Here is a 20,701-nt window from a genome sequence, read left to right on the forward strand (position 1 = left end):
GTCCAGTCCAAGGCGACTCTGGGGTTGCGGCGCTCATCTCGCTTTTGGGCCAAGGGAGCCGGCGTTTGTGCGCAGAAAGCTTTCCGGGTCGTTTGGGCAGCAGGACTGAACTGCCTCTGGCGCATGGCAGAAACCAGAGTGCATGGAAACACCATTTACCTTCCCGCTGGAGCAGTACCTATTTATCTACTTGCAATTTTGATGTGCTTTTGAAATGCTAGGTTGGCAGGAGCTGGAACGGAGCAACAGGAGCTCATTCCATCACGGGGATTCAAACCGCCGATCTTCCGTTCAGCAAGCCCAAGAGGCTCAGTGGTTGAGACCACAGCACCATCCATGTCCCTTTAAGAACTCAGAATCTGTCTCAGAATGTAGCAGCTTCCTACGTCCCTGCGTATTCTCCTAAAACCTTGTGGCCGTGAGTTCTGCCGCCTAGCAGATAACGGTGCAAAGAAAGGCCCTTTCTTTGGTCTGGTCCTGGATCTCCTCCTGATCGGTTCCATTGTAGGTGACCTCCCCGGATCTCCTGTCTCTCCCCCCCCCACCCCCATCATTCAGCCCTGAGGTCCAGCTCCGAGGGCCTTCTGGCGGTTCCCTCCCTGCAAGAAGTAAGGTTTCAGGGAACCAGGGACAGGGCCTTCTCGGTGGTGGCGCCCTCTAATCAGATGTCAAGGAAATAAATAACTATCTGACTTTTAGAAGACACCTGAAGGCAGCCCTGTTTAGGGAAGTTTTTAATGTTTGAAGTTTTATTGTGTTTTTAATATTCTGTTGGGAGCTGCCCAGAATGGCTGGGGAAACCCAGCCAGATGGACGGGGTATAGATAATAAATTATTATTGTTATTGCTACATGCTGTAGTATCCATGCCCTTCTTTCTGGTTCGTCTCTAAAACAGTCTTATTCCCCCTGTTTCCACCATGCACGGTGCAGCCTCAACATGTCTGACCACCCCTTCTTAAATCCAATAAATAATTATTATTATGTTCACAGCCACTCTCCCAAAACGTTTCCTTCCAAACCTTACCTTCTCGCCGGAATCGAAAGAACTAGAGACTAGGATTTCGTCTGCCTCTCAACCTGCCTGGGTTCAGAATGAGCCAGAACTGCCTTTTTTATAGAGATGGAGTCCAGTTCACTTTAAGTTCTTGGGAACGTGACTGAGTGGAAGTGGCGTTTCATGGTCAAAGGACGCCGTGTGCCTGTTTACTTTGCCACGACTCGGTGGGAAAAGCCGCAGCCGGGAGTTTGTGGGTGCCCAAAATCTCATCTTGCTCAATTTCTTTTCCTACGGGGGGGGGGGGGGGGACCCAACATCTTGTACTTATACAGTCGTTTCAAAGGTTGCAGCTGTTAGCCTTGTGAAAGGGGCAGAAGATGTCTGGCACTCACAGGGCAGGGTATTCCTTCACCCTGACCAGTGGGGCAGATGACAGCCGCGTCACTTGGATCAGATTTAGGAATAATTTAGGAATACAGCGGTACCTTGGTTCTCAGACTTAATCCGTTCCGGAAATTCCGTTCCAAAACCAAAGAGTTCCAAAACCAATGGACGCTTTAGAAAGCAACGCAAAATGGATCAATCCGTTCCAGACTTTTAAAAACAACCCCTAAAACAGCCATTTAATGTGGATTTTACTATCTAACGGGACCACGGATCCATAAAATGAAAGCAATAAACAATGTACTGCAGTCACACAATCTATCAGTAGCTGAACTGGGTTCCACGCAGTCGCAAAAACAAACCGGAAAAGCTGCAAAAACGAAAACGCAAAATAAATAGCAACAACAGACAGACCTCAGCATAACATTCAAAATGGAGCATATTTGGCTTCCAAAAAAAAGTTCGCAAACTGGAACACTTCTGGGTTTGCAGTGTTTGAGTTCCAAGGTGTCTGAGTACCAAGGTACCACTGAAATTCCATTATATGATAAATGTTTCCATGCAGTAACTCGTGCCTCATAAAGGGAGAGGGGATGTGATAAACTCGTAAGATTGTCCTTGAAAATCATATGGAAACTTTGCCGCAATGAGGGATGCAAAGAGGGCCTGTTCTTTTGTGCAAAGAAACAGAAGAAGCCGTCTCTCCTTTTTGCCCCACACCTACTCTGGGGTCTTCTGTACCTCTTGTGAAAAAGTCCCTTCTCTCCCCAAATGCAGAAATGGACGGTTCCAGCTTCCTCCTGTTTGGAGCGTATGTTCAATATGCCGTAAAATTTTAAGGCACGTAGCATCACTCAAAGTGTTCTGGGAACTGTTCCTTGTTACGGGTGTGGGAACTGCAGCTCTGCGAAGGGGCGAACTACGGTTCCCGGGGTCCTTTGTGGGACGCTGTGTGCTTTGAGCATGCTTTGAGTGCAGGGCCGGGTTTAGGTTTGATGTGGCCCTCAGCTACTGAAGGTAACGGGGCCCTTTCTATGTCCAGCTCTCCTTTGTCCACAACAAATGGCCCCTGTTCTTTTGTGTTGAACACCACATTTTTCGCTCCATAAGACGCACCTGACCATAAGACGCACCTAGTTTTTAGAGGGGGAATGCAATATTTTTTCTTTTCTTTTAAGGGAGCGCTGAGCAGAGCCTGTGTGCATGCGTGTGACGCTTGCAGGCTTTTCCCCAGGAGGTCGGGCTTTTCTACGAGGTGAGAGAAGGACACCTTACAAGCCAGGGCACACTGGCAATTTCTGCTACGTGCCAGTTTGTGCCATTCACATCAACAAGTCCTTCAGGAAGTCATTATTAATTGCGGGAGGTTGAAGCGATTTGGCTATTTTTGTTTTGTTTGGTTAGCAATCGCTGTAAATGGAAACCACGAGTCGATAAAATTATCGCCTCGCGCCATTTTTCAGGGAAGCCTATTGGTACAGCTCAGCCGTTCTGATAACATTAATTCCCACACTTTCGCCAGCCAGCCTTGGGGGTGAGGTCTGCCTGGGATTTGCACGTTTCCGGCGACTTCCGGACTGTCTGGATTGAGAAGGCGATTGGGTCGGATTTGGCCCCTGGGCCTTAGATTGCCTACCCATGAGGTAGATAGTTAAGAGCTTTGGTGGTTTCAGCAGCGGGCGCCGGGTGCCCCCCAGAATTCAACACCCGGGTGCCCCACACCCCTTGCACTCCTGGGTAAAGACGGCCCTGCCTGGAAATCCCTCATCTGAATCTCTCCCTTCATTCTCAACTTCTGTGTTTCTTTACTTAGTCATTCATGTTTGGTCCAGAGCCCCAAGCATCCCAAGTCCCTCCACGGATGCTCACAACAGCAACCCTGCAATGTAGATTCAGCAGAGATCAGGTTGTCACATTTCAAGGATATGGATGCAGATAGTGATGTATGGAAGTGAGAGCTGGACCATCAAGAAGGCTGATGGCTGAAGAATGAATGCTTTTGAATTCTGGTGCTGGAGGAGACTCTGGAGAGTCCCATGGACTGCAAGACGATCCAACCTCTCCATTCTGAAGGAAATCAGCCCTGAGTGCTCACTGGAAAGACAGATCCTGAAGCTGAGGCTCCAAGACTTGGGCCACCTCAGGAGAAGAGAAGACTCCCTGGAAAAGACCCTGATGCCGGGAAAGATGGAGGGCTCAAGGAGAAGGGGACGACAGAGGACGAGATGGTTGGACGGTGTTCTCGAAGCTGCCAGCATGAGTTTGGCCAAACTGTGGGAGGCAGTGGAAGACAGGAGGGCCTGGCGTGCTCTGGTCCAGGGGGTCACCAAGAGGCGGACACCACTAAATGACTCAACAACAACAAATGGATGCAGATCATTGCGTCCTGGTGTCCAAACAACGCTTATTTGTCTGCGAAGCACTCCAGTCCCTTGAAGTGGAGTAACCCATTTCCTCTTGCCTCAACCCATAACAATTGTGTCAGTCCTCGTGGTCTGTGTTGTCCTTTCCCAATTCCGCACCTGCGTATACAGAGCAGCTGCCTCGTGGTAAGGATGCGTTAGACGGACGTTCTTCCCCTTGTTTTTCTCTCTTCAACCCCAAAATCGGTGCATCAGATCTCGAAGCCCTCAGCTACTTTCCTGCCTGGCAGCCAGGTGCTGCTAACCTGGCGCCCTCTGGGCAGACTGTGCTACAACTCCCAGCAGTTGCAGCCAGCGCCTGCTCAGCGAAGTTCCCAAGATTTGATCGCAGGACAGATGTTGCAGAAATGACGGAATATTTTATCTTTTTTTTAAAAAATCATTTTTATTTGATTTGACAAATGTCAAGTTTTAACAATGCCAAATACCTATCCATATATACCGTATTTTTTGCTCTATAAGACTCACTTTTCCCCTCCTAAAAAGTAAAGGGAATGTGTGTGCGTCTTATGGAGCGAATGCAGGCTGCACAGCTATCCCAGAAGCCGGAACAGCAAGAGGGATTGCTGCTTTCACTGCACAGTGATCCCTCTTGCTGTTCTGGCTTCTGAGATTCTGAATATTCGTTTTTCTTGTTTTCCTCCTCCAAAAACCAGGTGCGCCTTGTGGTCTGGTGCATCTTATAGAGTGAAAAATACGGTATATATATTTCTCTGAATATCCCATGATATTTTAGGGAGCAGGCAGGGTCCATGACTTACACCATAGGAGCCTACACAACACTAAACACTGTTGCTGGATGTAGGCTTTATTTATTTTTTATCTTGTATTTTGGAAATGTATACATCCAGTTGTTGTTTTTCCCCTTTAATTTTTTTTGGGGGGGCATCAAGAGAGTGGGCCCCTAAACTAGAGCTTGTTTAGCTTATACGTAAATCCAGCACTGTATACAACCATGCCCCAATCTTTTCCAAACCATTCATCCTGGACTATGGGACTTTGTACGAGTTTCTTTGGTTGCCATTTTTTGATTTTGGCGTTCCATTTCACATCCTCCCGAAAAACCATAACTTGACAACAACGGCCCAATCCCTGCGACGAAAACATGTTTTCCCCCCTCGGCTTCTCCCCAAATTGTGGGGAGAACCTAGAATTACGCAGGCGGCGTTAATTATTTTTATTTAACGTTGTCACAATTCCTCTTCACCCCTTGGAGGGTTCTAAATACCAATAATCAGGAAAACGAAGAACGCAAGAAAGAACACCTGTGATTAAAACCAAATAATAATATTCATAGCTTTTCCTGGCGGGGCTGGGGAAAATGGCAATTTTGACCACGGTATATTTATCCTATTATCTGAAACCCCTGATGAAATTGGGCGGTTTGGAAATCGGGTTCTGCAAAAGTGCAGAAAGGAGGGATAATATTTTTCCGGCTGCAGATGACGTGGTTGATGTTTTTGTGTTGGCTGTTGTCGCAGGACAGCTGTGCGATGCTGATGATTAGAAGACAATTCATCAGACCTTTGCGACTCCAGGAAAACTGCTGCAGCCCAGGTGATCTCATTGTCGGTGGGAATTTGCCTCTCTTCAGCGCTCTAGTCAGAAAGTTATCCTTTAAACAGTATTTCAGAGAAGGGGACTCCCCCCATTTCATGTAAGTTCTCGGCGAGGCCGAAATTGTGGATTAGCCCAGTATTTTTTTAAAGTGCAATAATAATCTTTATATCCAATTTTTATTAAATTTTCTGTGTCACAATTCAAAGCACTCCTTTTTACATCCTTAAGATATCAATGACTTACCTTCTTCTCCTTCCATGGTTCATTTTACACATTTTACAAAAAACAACAATATTCAGTATTCCGTTATTGCATCCATCAAAACTTATCTGCACTGTTGAATTTATCTTAATGCTGCCAGAGTTTTCAGCTGTACACAATTATCCCCAAACAGAAAGGACTCTGGGTATATTGGGGGGGGGGGGAGTACTTTGCAACGGAGAGGAATTAGTCCCTTTTTCAAAGTTTCTAAGCACAAGTTCAACCCTTTATGATACAGGAAATAATTTTTAAAAAAGTTAAACCCCTATTACACATGATACGATATGATAATCTTTATTGTCCTTGTCCCATACAGAACAACGAAATTGAAAAAAACTACATCAGACATTCAAAAACCCACAAGCCTGCTATTCCATCTATCCCAGCCTGGTTAGCCCCCTAAAAACTCTGATACCCCATAATTAAATACAATATACTCCTATAGAGACTCCCTTACACTGTGTTTAAAACCAAAATCGCATTTGGATAGAAACTGTTTCTCAGGCGGCTAGTCCTAGTCTTTATAACCCAGAAGGCAGAAGCTGAAAGAGATCATTTCCGGGGTGCGCACTATCCTGCGCTATCTCTGCCGCTTTCTTCCGGCACCTGGCAGGATAGATTTGATCTAAGGTGGGAAGAGTGCACCCCATTATTCTCTCCGCAGTCTTTACAACCCTGGACAGCATTGTTTTTTCCCTGGCCGTGCAGCTCCCAAACCACACACGCACAGACCATAAGTTAATACGCTCTCCGCAGTACAATGGTAAAATGCCATCAGCAGGTCCTTTGAGAGATTGTTTTTCCGGAGGATTCTCAGAAAATGTTACTACTCTCGTTGTAGCCCCTTGCCCAAGAACTACCAGTATATTCTGGCTTTGGGTTTTGCCATCCAGGAACTCAACAAGGACTTGGTGCTTTTGCCCAACGCCACTCTGGGCTTCCGCATCTACCAGGAAAGCAGTTTTGCAAACAAGCCCACGGAAACCAGCCTTGCCCTGATCTCCACGCGGAGACAAATGGTGCCAAACTACAACTGTGACAAGCAGGACAAGCTGCTGTCCATCATTGGCAGCCTCGACTCAAAGACGTCAAGGCAGATGGCGTCGATCCTGAGCGCCTTCAAGTTCCCGCAGGTAAGGAGAGATATCGAGCAGGGTTCTGGGTTCCTTCGGCGCAGGGATGCAAAACCCACGCTCTGCAAAACAGCTCCATGGCGTGTGGGCCACCTTTTCTACCGGAAAAAAACAATGCTGTCCAGGGTTGTAAAGACTGCGGAGAGAATAACTGGGTGCACTCTTCCCACCTTGGATCAAATCTACGCTTCCAGGTGCCATAAGAAACTTGCAGAGATTGCGCAGGACAGTACACACCCCAGAAATGATCTCTTTCAGCTTCTGCCTTCTGGAAGAAGGTCCAGGGTTATAAAGACTAGGGCTAGCCTCCTGAGAAACATTATCCAAACGAGATTTTGGTTTTAAACGCAGTGTAAGGTAGTCTTTATGTGAGTATATTGTATTCACTTATGGGGTATCAGAGTTTTTAGGGGGTTAACCAGGCTGGGATAGCAGGCTTGTGGGGTGTTGTTTTTTTCCAAAAAAAATTATTGGTTTTCACAATATTATAAACAAACAAACACATAGGACAAACATAAATCATAGCCTTATTGAAAATTACACTTATTAACTTTGTTAAGTGACTTCCCCGCTTCTCCTTGGTTGAATTTCATTGTATATCCTTTTAACTGTTTCCCAAGTCACAAGTCTTATAAAATTTAACTTAAACAATAACATCCTTAAATCTTCACTTTACTAAATTAAACATATTAATTCAACACTTAACATAAATAAAATCCTAAGCCAATTAGGTATCTGCAAGCTGTTTTCAGTTAGTTTAACTTAACATACAGTATTTAACTAAATAATCATTAAGTTTAATCCACTCTTCCTGATACTCCTCCTCCTTCTGGTCGCGGATTCTTCAGTCAGGTCGGCTAGCTCCAAAAAATCCATCATCTTCATCTGCCATTCTTCTATCGTTGGTAATTCTTGGGTTTTCCATTTTTTAGCTAACAAAATACGAGCAGCAGTTGTGGCTTGTGGGTTTTTGAATGACTGGTGTAGATTTTTTCAATTTTGTTGATGGGACAATGACAATAAAGATTATCGTATCGTATCGGAAATAAAGCCATTCCTTATTTCAGCTCGGTTACGGCTCCCCCAAACTGGGATTTGCATCTCCTTCTTTCTATCGCATCGACCCCAATGAGATCCTTCAGTTCAGGGGTTTAGTCTCGCTATTCCTGCATTTCCGCTGGAACTGGGTGGGACTCATCGCTTTGGAGGATGACACCGGCGAAATTTTCATCCAGACTTTGGCACCGCTCCTCGCCCAGAACGACATCTGCGTGGCATTCACGGAAAAGGCTGTGCCAGAGACCCACGTCCTTTTGCCGCATTTGAAGCAATGGGCGAAACAAGTTTCAAAGGTTTACAAGAGCGAGGCTCAGACGGTGGTTTTCTTTGTAGACGCCAATTCCATCAGATATTTAATGGCGCCCATCACCCAACTGGTGAAAAACAAGGGGACCTCAGTTGGGAAGGTTTGGATCCTGACATCCCGGTGGGATTTTGCTGCTGCGAGATCTGCCAGAACGTTTAAGTATCTGAAACATTTCCATGGGTCCGTTTTCTTCAAAATCCGCACGAGAAAAGTGCCTGGGTTCGACAAATTTCTCTCTGCTTTAGATCCATACCGGTCTCCAGAAGACGTCTTTCTCCGTGGCTGGTGGGAAGTGGCATTTGACTGTAAATTTCTGAAACCGGATCAGAACGTTTCGAAGAATCAGCGGAACTGCACAGGCCAGGAAAAACCAGAGGATCTCCCAACCTTTGTGTTTTCGACGGAGATGACCGGCTACAGTTACAGCATCTACAACGCTGTCTATTCTACGGCCCACGCGTTACATGACGCCATGTATTCAACTGGACCCAAACTTGCAATGGTGCCAGACGGCAAGAGACTTCTGAATCTCCAGCCTTGGCAGGTAACGTCTTTGCAGAACCAAGTGCAGGTGTGTTCCCCACTACAGCATGATCGACTCGCGTGCAACTGCGTATCCGCATGGCGCCAGGAAACCATCAAATCATTGGGTTCGAACCTGGAAAAGGCAAGAGAGAGTTGGGGAGTTGGCTCATGAGAAGACCCTCTCTGGAGTCCTGAGAAGATGTCAGCGAGGGTCAAGGAAGTTCCAAAGAGCCCAGAGGTGCCATGGGGCTTTTTCTGAAAGGCTGCTCAGTCTCCCCACCTGGACCACATCTCTGATCTCCACTTGAATCCGACCCACAGCAATCTTTTCTCTTTAAGAAAACAGAGGGCAGGTCCAAAGTCAACTCATCACAATGGTTGTCTCACAATTTGTTGTTTAGTCATTTAGACATGTCCGACTCTTGGTGACCCCCTGGACCAGAGCACACCAGGCACTCCTGTCTTCCACTGCCTCCCGCAGTTTGGTCAAACTCATGCTGGTAGCTTCAAGAACAGTGTCCAACCATCTCGTCCTCTGCCATCCCCTTCTCCTTGTGTCCTCCATCTTCCCCAACATCAGGGTCTTTTCCAGGGAGTCTTCTCTTCTCATGAACTGGCCAAAGTCTTGGAGCCTCGGCTTCAGGATCTGTCCTTCCAGTGAGCACTCAGGGCTGATTTCCTTCAGAATGGAGAGGTTTGATCTTCTTGCAGTCCATGGGACTCTCCAGAGTCTCCTCCAGCACCAGAATTCAAAAGCATCCATTCTTTGGCGATCAGCCTTCTTGATGGTCCAGCTCTCACTTCCATACACCACTAATACATCACCACAACTCTCCAGACCTGTTTCACAATCGCAGCTTGCTAAACCTCTTTCATTCCATTTCTGATTAAATTTCCAAAAGTTCTACGTAAAAGCTCCAATACCTATTTTAAACATTATCAACTTCCCATCATGTTTTTCTTATCCCCACCCCCGCTTTGCCGAACCCTGTCTCCCCTATTTTTAAAATACATAGTCGTAAGGCAATAATCTTTAATCGTTCTGTCGCTCATAGTTCAAAACCTGTTGGTGGATTCTTCATGCTGTAGTATTTCTTCAAATAACCCAGGGGGAAATGCTTCCAAACACCAACAATCTCATTTTATCTGTTAGCTTTGCTGGTTCGACATAGTCCATAACTTTGCTGATCTGTTCTTCTCTACTGGGAACTTTTTCCATTTCTGAGCATAAAGAATCCTAGCTCCTGTAGTTATATACATAAACAACCATCTTCTTTGCAATTTCTATACCTGTAATCCTTAGAATAAAAGCTTCAGGATGGGTTGCTGCTGCTGCTGCTGTTTTTTGTATACTCTGTTCAAATATCTTTTTCATCTCATCACATATCATTTCCCCAAATACCCTTGCTTTTTTACAAGTCCCCCGCATATGGGGGAAAAAGAGAACCACCTCTTTGCACTTCCAGCGGTTATTAGAAACCTTCTTATACATTTTAGATAATTTATCAGGTGTTACAAATACTATCTCATCTCTTTAATTTCAGATTCTGGCCTCTTTGAGCAAGATTCGGTTTAACAACACAGCTGGGGATGAGATATATTTTACAGAACATGACAAGAGACCGGCAGCCTATGATATTCTGAACGGCGTCTTCTTCCCCAACGGATCGTGGGCCGAAGTGAAAGTTGGAGGTTTGGATCCTCGCGCAGCCCCAGGAGAGGACTTCAGCATTAACCCCGATGCGATCGTGTGGGTTACTCAGGTGCAGACAATCTGAATACTCCGTATTCATGTCCAATTATTAGGTTGGGGCAGACAGAAGACAACCTAGACGAGAGCATGGCAACTTGCTATTGAACCCCTTGCTTGAAAAATTGCTGCCAAATCCTTTGGCAATGTAATAGCATCCTTTGCTGAATCAAACCAATGGCTTTATTTAGTTGAAAGTTTTTGACTAAATATTGTCTATTGCACTAGATTCCATTCTCCGTAACGTAGCTAGCATTCATCCTTCTCTTCCGGTTTCTACTGGTAATACATTTTTAGCTCAAACTCTGGTTATTTCCTGCTTAGATTGTTGGAATCGCCTTTGGGTTGGTTCCCTACAAACTCATGTTAATCCTCTCATTTTCATACAGAAGGCTGCAATGGGGATCACTTGTTTTGGTTTGTTTTGTTGTGTTGTGTTTCATGATGGGCGTAAAGCCGAATAAACATTTTGATTTGATTTGATCACTTCCTTGGTGTGTCAATTGTACCATGCTTCCATGTGACAGCCCTTCAGCTATTTGAAGATGGCTATCGTATCTCCTCTCAGCCTCCTCTTTTCCAGACTAAACATTCTCAACTCCTTCAACCGTTCCTCATCAGGCATGGCTTCCAGACCCTTGACCATCTCAGTCTCCCTCCTCTGCCCACCTTCCAGCTTGTCAGCGTCCTTCTTAAATTGTGGTGTCCAGAACTGGACACAGTATTCCAGGTGTGGCCTGACCAGGGCAGAATAGAGCGGGACTATTGCTTCCCTTGATCTGGACACTAGACTTCTGTTGATGCAGCCCAGAATTGCAATAGCTGTTTTGGCTAGCTGGTTTTATGATAGGCATTGAAATGACTTCTGAATGATGCATGTTAAAATTATTAATTTGTATTGTGTTGTTCATATTTTAATACTCTGTTGGAAGCCGCCCAGAGTGGCTGGGGAAACCCAGCCAGATGGGCTGGGTATAAATAATAAATTCTATTCTATTGCTTAGTTCTGTACAGAGCTATGTGCATAGATGACACGATATAAATTATTATTATTATTAAGAGAGCTGGGTTTCTATTTTTGTGGTGCCAACATGTTTCCCTCACCCCACAAGTTGTCCACCTGTTATCAGCAAGAAGGAAGTTCTTCAAAGTAGCGAGAGAGAAACGTTCACCTCATGCAGAGAAAAATCCAGCAATGTTTTTTCTTTCCATTTTAGAAGACTCCATTCTCCAGGTGTGTAGAAAGTTGCCCTCCGGGACAGAGCAGAAAAGTTCTAGAGGGGAGACCGGCTTGCTGCTACGAATGTGTCTCTTGCCCAGAAGGGACCTTCTCTAACCAGACAGGTAGAAGTTGTTTAGACAAGAGTGGCTTGGAGAGAGACAGAAACCTGGGGTGAGGGGTACATTTAAAGAGAGAAGGTTTTCAGGAATGTTTGGGTGAATGACGCCATCTCATTGGGTCAATAACACAAAAAGAAACTTCATCGCATGTGCGAAGTATCTCAGTTCTGCTTCTTTGTACCAGATGCAGTTCACTGCACCAAGTGCCCCGAAGATCAATACCCAAACAAAAAGCAAGAGCAGTGTATTTCCAAGAAGACCAACTTCCTCTCTTACCAAGATATTCTTGGGATGGTTTCAGCTTCTCTGGCTCTCCTGCTGTTCCTCACAACCTCCCTAGTGCTGGCGATCTTCATCCAGCAACGCGACACACCCATTGTCAAAGCCAACAACCGAGACCTCACCTACGTCCTCCTCGCCTCCCTCCAGCTCTGCTCCCTCTGCCCCTTCCTCTTCATCGGCCGTCCCAAGAAGACCATCTGCCTTCTCCGTCAAATGGCTTTCGGCACCGTTTTCTCTGTTGCCGTCTCTTCCGTACTGGCAAAAACCGTCACGGTCGTCCTGGCCTTCGTGGTCACCCAGCCGGGAAACGTGGCGAGGAAGGTTTTGTGGAGACGAACGGCCAACTCCATTGTGGTGGCCTGCCCGTTTATCCAAGCCGTTATCTGCGCCGTCTGGCTCGCAACCTCTCCGCCATTCCCAAACCTGGACTTCCAGTCCACGCCGGGAGAGATCATAGCCGAATGCAACGAAGGTTCGGCCGCCATGTTTTACGCCGTCCTGAGTTACCTGGGTTTTCTGGCCCTGGTCAGCTTCCTGGTGGCTTTCTTCGCTAGAAAGTTGCCCGATAGTTTCAACGAAGCCAAGTTCATCACCTTCAGCATGTTGGTCTTCTGCAGCGTTTGGGTCTCCTTCGTCCCAACCTACCTGAGCACCAAGGGCAAGTTCACGGTGGCTGTGGAGATCTTCTCCATCTTGGCTTCCGGCGCTGGTCTTCTGGGTTGCGTTTTCTTCCCCAAATGTTACATTATTCTCCTGAGGCCTCACCTCAACAGCAAAGATCATCTAGTTAGGAAAAAGTGTAAGACAATTTAACAGAATCTTAAAGTTAAATTATTCTGTACAGTAAATAAATAAATTCCATTCTGTATCTGGGTTTTTTCTGACTATTGTGCCGCTGTTTATTAGTGTTGTGGTTTTCTTTGAGTTGAGAGGAAGCTGAATGCTGCTATTTGAGTTAAGATAGGGGGAGGATTTAATATTTACAGCTATATATTCTGTCTTTAAAAAAGATCTAGCCAAAAAAAGATAGCCATGTATTTCCATGCTTTGCTAAATGTTCCTTCTTCCTCTCTAATCATTTAGTTTGTTGGAAATAAAATTGAGGAGCCGGGAAAGGCCATTAAAAAAATAAATAAATCAACTCTTTTGTGGTCTTTCAAAAGTGGGGAACTAGGAAAATAAAGCAGCAACAAGAGGGAAACCTTGGATGCTTTGAGAACAAAATGCGGGAAATCAGTTTCTGGAAACATTGTATTAAATTTGTTTTAATCTGTGGCTGATTTGGAAAAAATTGGAAAAATCAAATATATATATATTTTTTGCTGATATCATACGCACACACACACACCCTCCCAACATTTCTCCCCTGAAAATAGGGACGTCCTATTCCCTCTCCTCCTTGTTTCCTTGACATCTGATGGGAGGGCGTTCCACAGGATGGGCGCCAGCACCAAGAAGGCCCTCTGTAACCTTACTTCTCGCAGGGAGGGAACCGCCAGAAGGCCCTTAGGAGATGGACCCCGGCGTCCGAGATGGACGATGGGGGTGGAGATGCTCCTCCAGGTCTACTGGGCCATTTAGGTCTTTCAAGGTCAGCACCAACACTTTGAATTGTGCTCGGAAATGTAGGTCTTTCAGGACCGGTGTTATGTGGTCTCCACTCCCAGTCCCCAGTCTGGCTGCTGCATTCTGGATTAGTTGCAGTTTCTGCGTCACCTTCAAAGGGAGCCCCAAGCAGAGCACAAGTTTACTTTACCACCTGCTAACAGGAACAAATTCCATTTGAATGGCCACGTTGTTCCTTGTTAGTCTTCCACCAGATTAAAAATGGGCTCACGCACCTCCATCTGCAACTCTGAAATAAGCATCTGGTGCTATCGATGCACATCTGGTGATGTTGAAACAGGCAGTAGATCTTGTTACAAAATACCGATTTGTTATCTAGAGTCCTGTTAAGAAATCCTTGGGTTTGCGGCAACGCGTCAGCATCTGAAGCATGACTTTATCAAGACTTTTCATAGAATCGGAAGGGACCTCAGGGGTCATCTAGTGTGCCCCCTGAAATGCAGGAACCTGAGCTAAAGCATTATTGACAGATGACCATCCAACCTCTTCTTTAAGAACTCCAAGGAAGGAGAGTCCACAACCTCTCAAGGGAGCCCGATCCACTGCCGAACAGCTCTTACTCCCATGAAGTTCTTCCTGATGTTTAGTTGGAATCTCCTTTCTTGTGACTTGAAGCCATGGGCTTGAGTCCTGCCCTCCCTCTACCTCTGTTGTCCCGCTACCCCTTTCCTACCTCTGAGACCCCTCTGCCCTTTTCATAGCTCTGTGGCCCCCTTACACCCTTCCTACCTCTGAGACGCCTCTACCCTTTTCACAGCTCTGTGGCCCCTCTACCCCTATTCTGCCTCTGAGACTCCTCTACCCTTTTCATAGCTCTGTGGCCCCCTTACCCCCTTCCTACCTCTGAGACCCCTCTACCCTTTTCATAGCTCTGTGGCCCCTCTACCCCTATTCTGCCTCTGAGACTCCTCTACCCTTTTCATAGCTCTGTGACCCCCTTACCCCCTTCCTACCTCTGAGACCCCTCTACCCTTTTCATAGCTCTGTGGCTCCTCTTCCCCCTATTCTGCCCCTCAGACCCCTCTACCCTTTTCACAGCTCTGTGGCCCCTCTACCCCTTTTCATAGCTCTGAGACCCCTCTACCGTTTTCCTAGCTCTGTGGCCCCTCTACCCCTATTCTGCCCCTGACACCCCTCTACATTTTCATAGCTCTGTGGTCCCCTCTTCCCCCTATTCTGCCCCTGAGACCCTCTACTTTTTTCATAGCTCTGTGGTCCCCTCTTCCCCCTATTCTGCCCCTGAGACCCCTCTACGCTTTTCATAGCTCCGTGGTCCCCTCTTCCCCCTATTCTGCCCCTGAGAGCCCTCTACGCTTTTCATAGCTCCGTGGTCCCCTCTTCCCCCTATTCTGCCCCTGAGAGCCCTCTACGCTTTTCATTGCTCTGTGGTCCCCTCTCCCCCCTATTCTGCCCCTGAGACCCCTCTACTTTTTTCATAGCTCTGTGGTCCCCTCTTCCCCCTATTCTGCCCCTGAGACCCCTCTACACTTTTCATAGCTCTGTGGTCCCCTCTTCCCCCTATTCTGCCCCTGAGACCCCTCTACACTTTTCATAGCTCTGTGATCCCCCTCCCCCCTCCCCCCTATTCTACCCCTGAGACCCCTCTACACTTTTCCTAGCTCTGTGGTCCCCCCTTCCCCCTATTCTGCCCCTGAGACCCCTCTACATTTTTCATAGCTCTGTGGTCCCCTCTGCCCCCTATTCTGCCCCTGAGACCCCTCTACATTTTTCACAGCTCTGTGGTCCCCTCTGCCCCCTATTCGGCCACTAAGTGGCCATAGAGCTAGGAGAAGGGTAGAGGGGCCTCGGGGGGGGGGCAGAGTGGCCATAGAGCAAGGAGAAGGGTAGAAGGGCCTCGGGGGGGGCAGAGTAGCCCCCCCCAGGCCCCTCTACCCTTCTCCTAGCTCTATGGCCACTCTGCCCCCCCCCCCGAGGCCCCTCTACGCGTCTCATAGCTCTATGGCCACTCTGCCCCCCGCCGAGGCCCCTCTACCCTTATCCTAACTCTATGGCTACTCTGCCCCCCCCGAGGCCCCTCTACACGTCTTCTAGCTCTATGGCCACTCTGCCCCCCCCCCCCGAGGCCCCTCTACGCGTCTCCTAGCTCTATGGCCACTCCGCCCCCCCCCGAGGCCCTTCTAGGCTTCACCTAGCTTTATGGCCACTCTGCCCCCCCCCCGGCCCCTCTACCCTTCACCTAGCTCTATGGCCACTCGCCACTCTGCCCCCCCCCGAGGCCCCTCTACCTTTCACCTAGCTCTATGGCCACTCTGCCCCCCCCAGGCCCCTCTACGCGTCTCATAGCTCTATGGCCACTCTGCCCCCCGCCGAGGCCCCTCTACCCTTATCCTAACTCTATGGCCACTCTGCCCCCCCCAGGCCCCTCTACGCGTCTCCTAGCTCTATGGCCACTCCGCCCCACCCGAGGCCCCTCTACCCTTATCCTAGCTCTATGGCCAATCTGCCGCCCCCCCCCCGAGGCCCTTCTAGCCTTCACCTAGCTCTATGGCCACTCTGCCCCCCGCCGAGGCCCCTCTACCCTTCACCTAGCTCTATGGCCACTCGCCACTCTGCCCCCCCCCCCCCGAGGCCCCTCTACACGTCTCCTAGCTCTATGGCCACTCCGCCCCCCCCCCCCGAGGCCCCTCTACCCTTATCCTAGCTCTATGGCCTCTCTGCCCCTCCCCCGAGGCCCCTCTAAGAGTCTCCTAGCTCTATGGCCACTCTGCCCCCCCCAGCCCCTCTACCCTTATCCTAGCTCTATGGCCACTCCGCCCCACCCGAGGCCCCTCTACCCTTATCCTAGCTCTATGGCCAATCTGCCACACACACCCCCCGAGGCCCTTCTAGCCTTCACCTAGCTCTATGGCCACTCTGCCCCCCGCCGAGGCCCCTCTACCCTTCACCTAGCTCTATGGCCACTCCCCACTCTGCCCCCCCCCCCGAGGCCCCTCTACGCGTCTCCTAGCTCTATGGCCACTCGCCACTCTGCCCCCCCCACGCCCCTCTACCCTTCTCCTAGCTCTATGGCCACTCTGCCCCCCCCCCGAGGCCCCTCTACCCGTCTCCTAGCTCTATGGCCACTCTGCCCCCCCCCCCGAGGCCCCTCTACCCGTCTCCTAGCTCTATGGCCACTCGCCACTCCGCCCCCCCCAGGCCCCTCTACCCTTCTAGCTCTATGGCCACTCTGCCCCCCCCCCGAGGCCCCTCTACCCGTCTCCTAGCTCTATGGCCACTCTGCCCCCCCCCAGCCCGTCTACCCTTCTCCTAGCTCTATGGCCACTCTGCCCCCCCCCCCGAGGCCCCTCTACGCGTCTCCTAGCTCTATGGCCACTCCGCCCCACCCGAGGCCCCTCTACCCTTCTCCTAGCTCTATGGCCACTCTGCCCCCCCCCCCCGAGGCCCCTCTACGCGTCTCCTAGCTCTATGACCACTCCGCCCCACCCGAGGCCCCTAGGTGAAAGGTAGAGGGGCCTCGGGGGGGGGGGCAGAGTGGCGAGTGGCCATAGAGCTAGGTGAAGGGTAGAGGGGCCTCGGGGGGGGGGCAGAGTGGCCATAGAGCTAGGAGAAGGCTAGAGGGGCCTCGGGGGGGGGGGCGGAGTGGCCATAGAGCAAGGAGAAGGGTAGAAGGGCCTCGGGGGGGGGCAGAGTGGCGAGTGGCCATAGAGCTAGGTGAAGGGTAGAGGGGCCTCGGCGGGGGGGGCAGAGTGGCCATAGAGCTAGGAGACGGGTAGAGGGGCGTGGGGGGGGGGGCAGAGTGGCGAGTGGCCATAGAGCTAGGAGACGGGTAGAGGGGCCTCGGGGGGGGCAGAGTGGCCATAGAGCTAGGAGAAGGGTAGAGGGGCGTGGGGGGGCAGAGTGGCGAGTGGCCATAGAGCTAGGAGACGGGTAGAGGGGCCTCGTGGGGGGGGGCAGAGTGGCCATAGAGCTAGGTGAAGCCTAGAAAGGCCTCGGGGGGGGGCGGCAGATTGGCCATAGAGCTAGGAGAAGGGTAGAGGGACCTGGGGCGGGCAGAGTGGCCATAGAGTTAGGATAAGGGTAGAGGGGCCTCGGGTGGGGCGGAGTGGCCATAGAGCTAGGAGACGCGTAGAGGGGCCTGGAGCTCTATGGCCACTCTGCCCCCCCCCCGAGGCCCCTCTACGCGTCTCCTAGCTCTATGGCCACTCCGCCCCACCCGAGGCCCCTCTACCCTTCTCCTAGCTCTATGGCCACTCTGCCCCCCCCCGAGGCCCCTCTACGCGTCTCCTAGCTCTATGACCACTCCGCCCCACCCGAGGCCCCTAGGTGAAAGGTAGAGGGGCCTCGGGGGGGGGGCAGAGTGGCGAGTGGCCATAGAGCTAGGTGAAGGGTAGAGGGGCCTCGGGGGGGGGGGGCAGAGTGGCGAGTGGCCATAGAGCTAGGTGAAGGGTAGAGGGGCCTCGGGGGGGGGGGCAGAGTGGCCATAGAGCAAGGAGAAGGGTAGAAGGGCCTCGGGGGGGGCAAAGTGGCCATAGAGCTAGGATAAGGGTAGAGGGGCCTCGGGTGGGGCGGAGTGGTCATAGAGCTAGGAGACGCGTAGAGGGGCCTCGGGGGGGGGCAGAGTGGCCATAGAGCTAGGAGAAGGGTAGAGGGGCTGGGGGGGGGGGCAGAGTGGCCATAGAGCTAGGAGACGCGTAGAGGGGCCTCGGGGGGGGGCAGAGTGGCCATAGAGCTAGGAGACGGGTAGAGGGGCCTCGGGGGGGGGGGCAGAGTGGCCATAGAGCTAGGAGAAGGGTAGAGGGGCCTGGGGGGGGGCGGAGTGGCGAGTGGCCATAGAGCTAGGTGAAGGGTAGAGGGGCCTCGGGGGGGGGGGCAGAGTGGGGAGTGGCCATAGAGCTAGGTGAAGGGTAGAGGGGCCTCGGCGGGGGGCAGAGTGGCCATAGAGCTAGGTGAAGGCTAGAAGGGCCTCGGGGGGGGGGGTGTGGCAGATTGGCCATAGAGCTAGGATAAGGGTAGAGGGGCTGGGGGGGGGCAGAGTGGCCATAGAGCTAGGAGACTCTTAGAGGGGCCTCGGGGGAGGGGCAGAGAGGCCATAGAGCTAGGATAAGGGTAGAGGGGCCTCGGGGGGGGGGCGGAGTGGCCATAGAGCTAGGAGACGTGTAGAGGGGCCTCGGGGGGGGGGGCAGAGTGGCGAGTGGCCATAGAGCTAGGTGAAGGGTAGAGGGGCCTCGGCGGGGGGCAGAGTGGCCATAGAGCTAGGTGAAGGCTAGAAGGGCCTCGGGGGGGGGGGCGGCAGATTGGCCATAGAGCTAGGATAAGTGTAGAGGGGCCTCGGGTGGGGCGGAGTGGCCATAGAGCTAGGAGACGCGTAGAGGGGCCTGGGGGGGGCAGAGTGGCCATAGAGTTAGGATAAGGGTAGAGGGGCCTCGGCGGGGGGGCAGAGTGGCCATAGAGCTATGAGACGCGTAGAGGGGCCTGGGGGGGGGCAGAGTGGCCATAGAGCTAGGTGAAAGGTAGAGGGGCCTCGGGGGGGGGGGGGGCAGAGTGGCGAGTGGCCATAGAGCTAGGTGAAGGGTAGAGGGGCCTGGGGGGGGCAGAGTGGCCATAAAGCTAGGTGAAGCCTAGAAGGGCCTCGGGGGGGGGCGGAGTGGCCATAGAGCTAGGAGACGCGTAGAGGGGCCTCGGGGGGGGGCAGAGTGGCCATAGAGCTAGAAGACGTGTAGAGGGGCCTCGGGGGGGGGGCAGAGTAGCCATAGAGTTAGGATAAGGGTAGAGGGGCCTCGGCGGGGGGCAGAGTGGCCATAGAGCTATGAGACGCGTAGAGGGGCCTCGGGGGGGGGGCAGAGTAGCCATAGAGCTAGGAGAAGGGTAGAGGGGCCTGGGGGGGGCAGAGTGGCGAGTGGCCATAGAGCTAGGTGAAATTTAGAGGGGCCTCGGGGGGGGGGCGCAGAGTGGCGAGTGGCCATAGAGCTAGGTGAAGGGTAGAGGGGCCTGGGGGGGGGCAGAGTGGCCATAGAGCTAGGTGAAGCCTAGAAGGGCCTCGGAGGGGGGGGCAGAGTGGCCATAGAGCTAGGTGAAGGGTAGAAGGGCCTCGGGGGGGGGGGCAGAGTGGCCATAGAGCTAGGAGAAGGGTAGAGGGGCCTCGGGGGGAGGGAGCAGAGTGGCCATAGAGCTAGGTGAAGGGTAGAAGGGCCTCGGGGGGGGGCAGAGTGGCCATAGAACTAGGTGAAGGGCCTCGGGGGGGGGGCAGAGTTGCCATAGAGCTAGGAGAAAGGTAGAGGGGCTTCGGGAGGGGGCAGAGTGGCCATAGAGCTAGGAGAAGGGTAGAGGGGCCTCGTGGGGGGGGGGCAGAGGAGCCACAGAGCTAGGAAAGGGGTAGAGGGGCCTCGGGGGGCAGATTAGGGGGAAGGGAGGACCACAGAGCTATGAAAAGTAGAGGGGTCTCAGGGGCAGAATAGGGGGAAGAGGGGACCACAGAGCTGTGAAAATGTAGAGGGGTCTTGGGGGCAGAATAGGGGTAGAGGGGCCTCAGAGCTATGAAAAGTGTAGAGGGGCCTGAGAGGTAGGAAAGGGTAGAGGAGCAATAGAGCTAGAAAAGGGTAGAGGGGTTTCAGAGGTGGGAAAGGGGCAGAAGGGCCACAGCGCTCTACCCCTTTCCTACCCCTGAGGCCCTTCTACAGTTTCCTACCTCTATCGTCTCTTACGGCCCTTTCCCTACCCAGAACCCATGACTGTAAACCTCTGATTGTGTCTGCGTGCGTGTGTTCCTCTTCCCTTTTCTTATCTCCCACTCCTTCCGTCTCCACCTCTCTTCCCACTCCCTCCTCCCCTCTCTACTGCTCCTCTCCGCCCGGGCCGCTCTAGCCCTCTCCCTCTTCTCTCCCCTTTCCCCCCTCCTTCCGGCTTCCCCCTCCTCCCTCCCATCCGGTCTTTCTTTGTTTTGGTCCGGTCCCTTTTCCCTTCCGGCCTCCTCCCTCTCCCCTCGCCAGAAAGGTTCCGCCTGCTTTCCTTTCCCCGCCTACCCTCAAGACATTTCGCGACGCGCTGCTGCGTGGTGACGCGAGCGCGCGGCCGGGCTCCGGAGCGTGCGCGC

At 51.5% G+C, this 20,701-nt stretch overlaps 1 protein-coding gene across 1 annotated transcript; it reads left to right on the top strand.

The window, feature by feature from the left end:
• The first annotated feature begins 2,205 nt into the window (after nt 1-2,205).
• On the top strand, nt 2,206-12,900 carry LOC114588490 (vomeronasal type-2 receptor 26-like). Its single transcript, XM_028713826.2, has 6 exons — nt 2,206-2,210; nt 6,469-6,760; nt 7,828-8,670; nt 10,190-10,414; nt 11,619-11,745; nt 11,927-12,900. Exons 1-6 carry the CDS (start codon nt 2,206-2,208, stop codon nt 12,835-12,837), a joined length of 2,403 nt encoding a protein of 800 aa, XP_028569659.2. The 3' UTR covers nt 12,838-12,900.
• The last annotated feature ends 7,801 nt before the right edge of the window (nt 12,901-20,701 follow it).

Source organism: Podarcis muralis, chromosome 18, assembly GCF_964188315.1.
Source record: "Podarcis muralis chromosome 18, rPodMur119.hap1.1, whole genome shotgun sequence".
Classification (NCBI taxonomy): Eukaryota; Metazoa; Chordata; class Lepidosauria; order Squamata; family Lacertidae; genus Podarcis; species Podarcis muralis.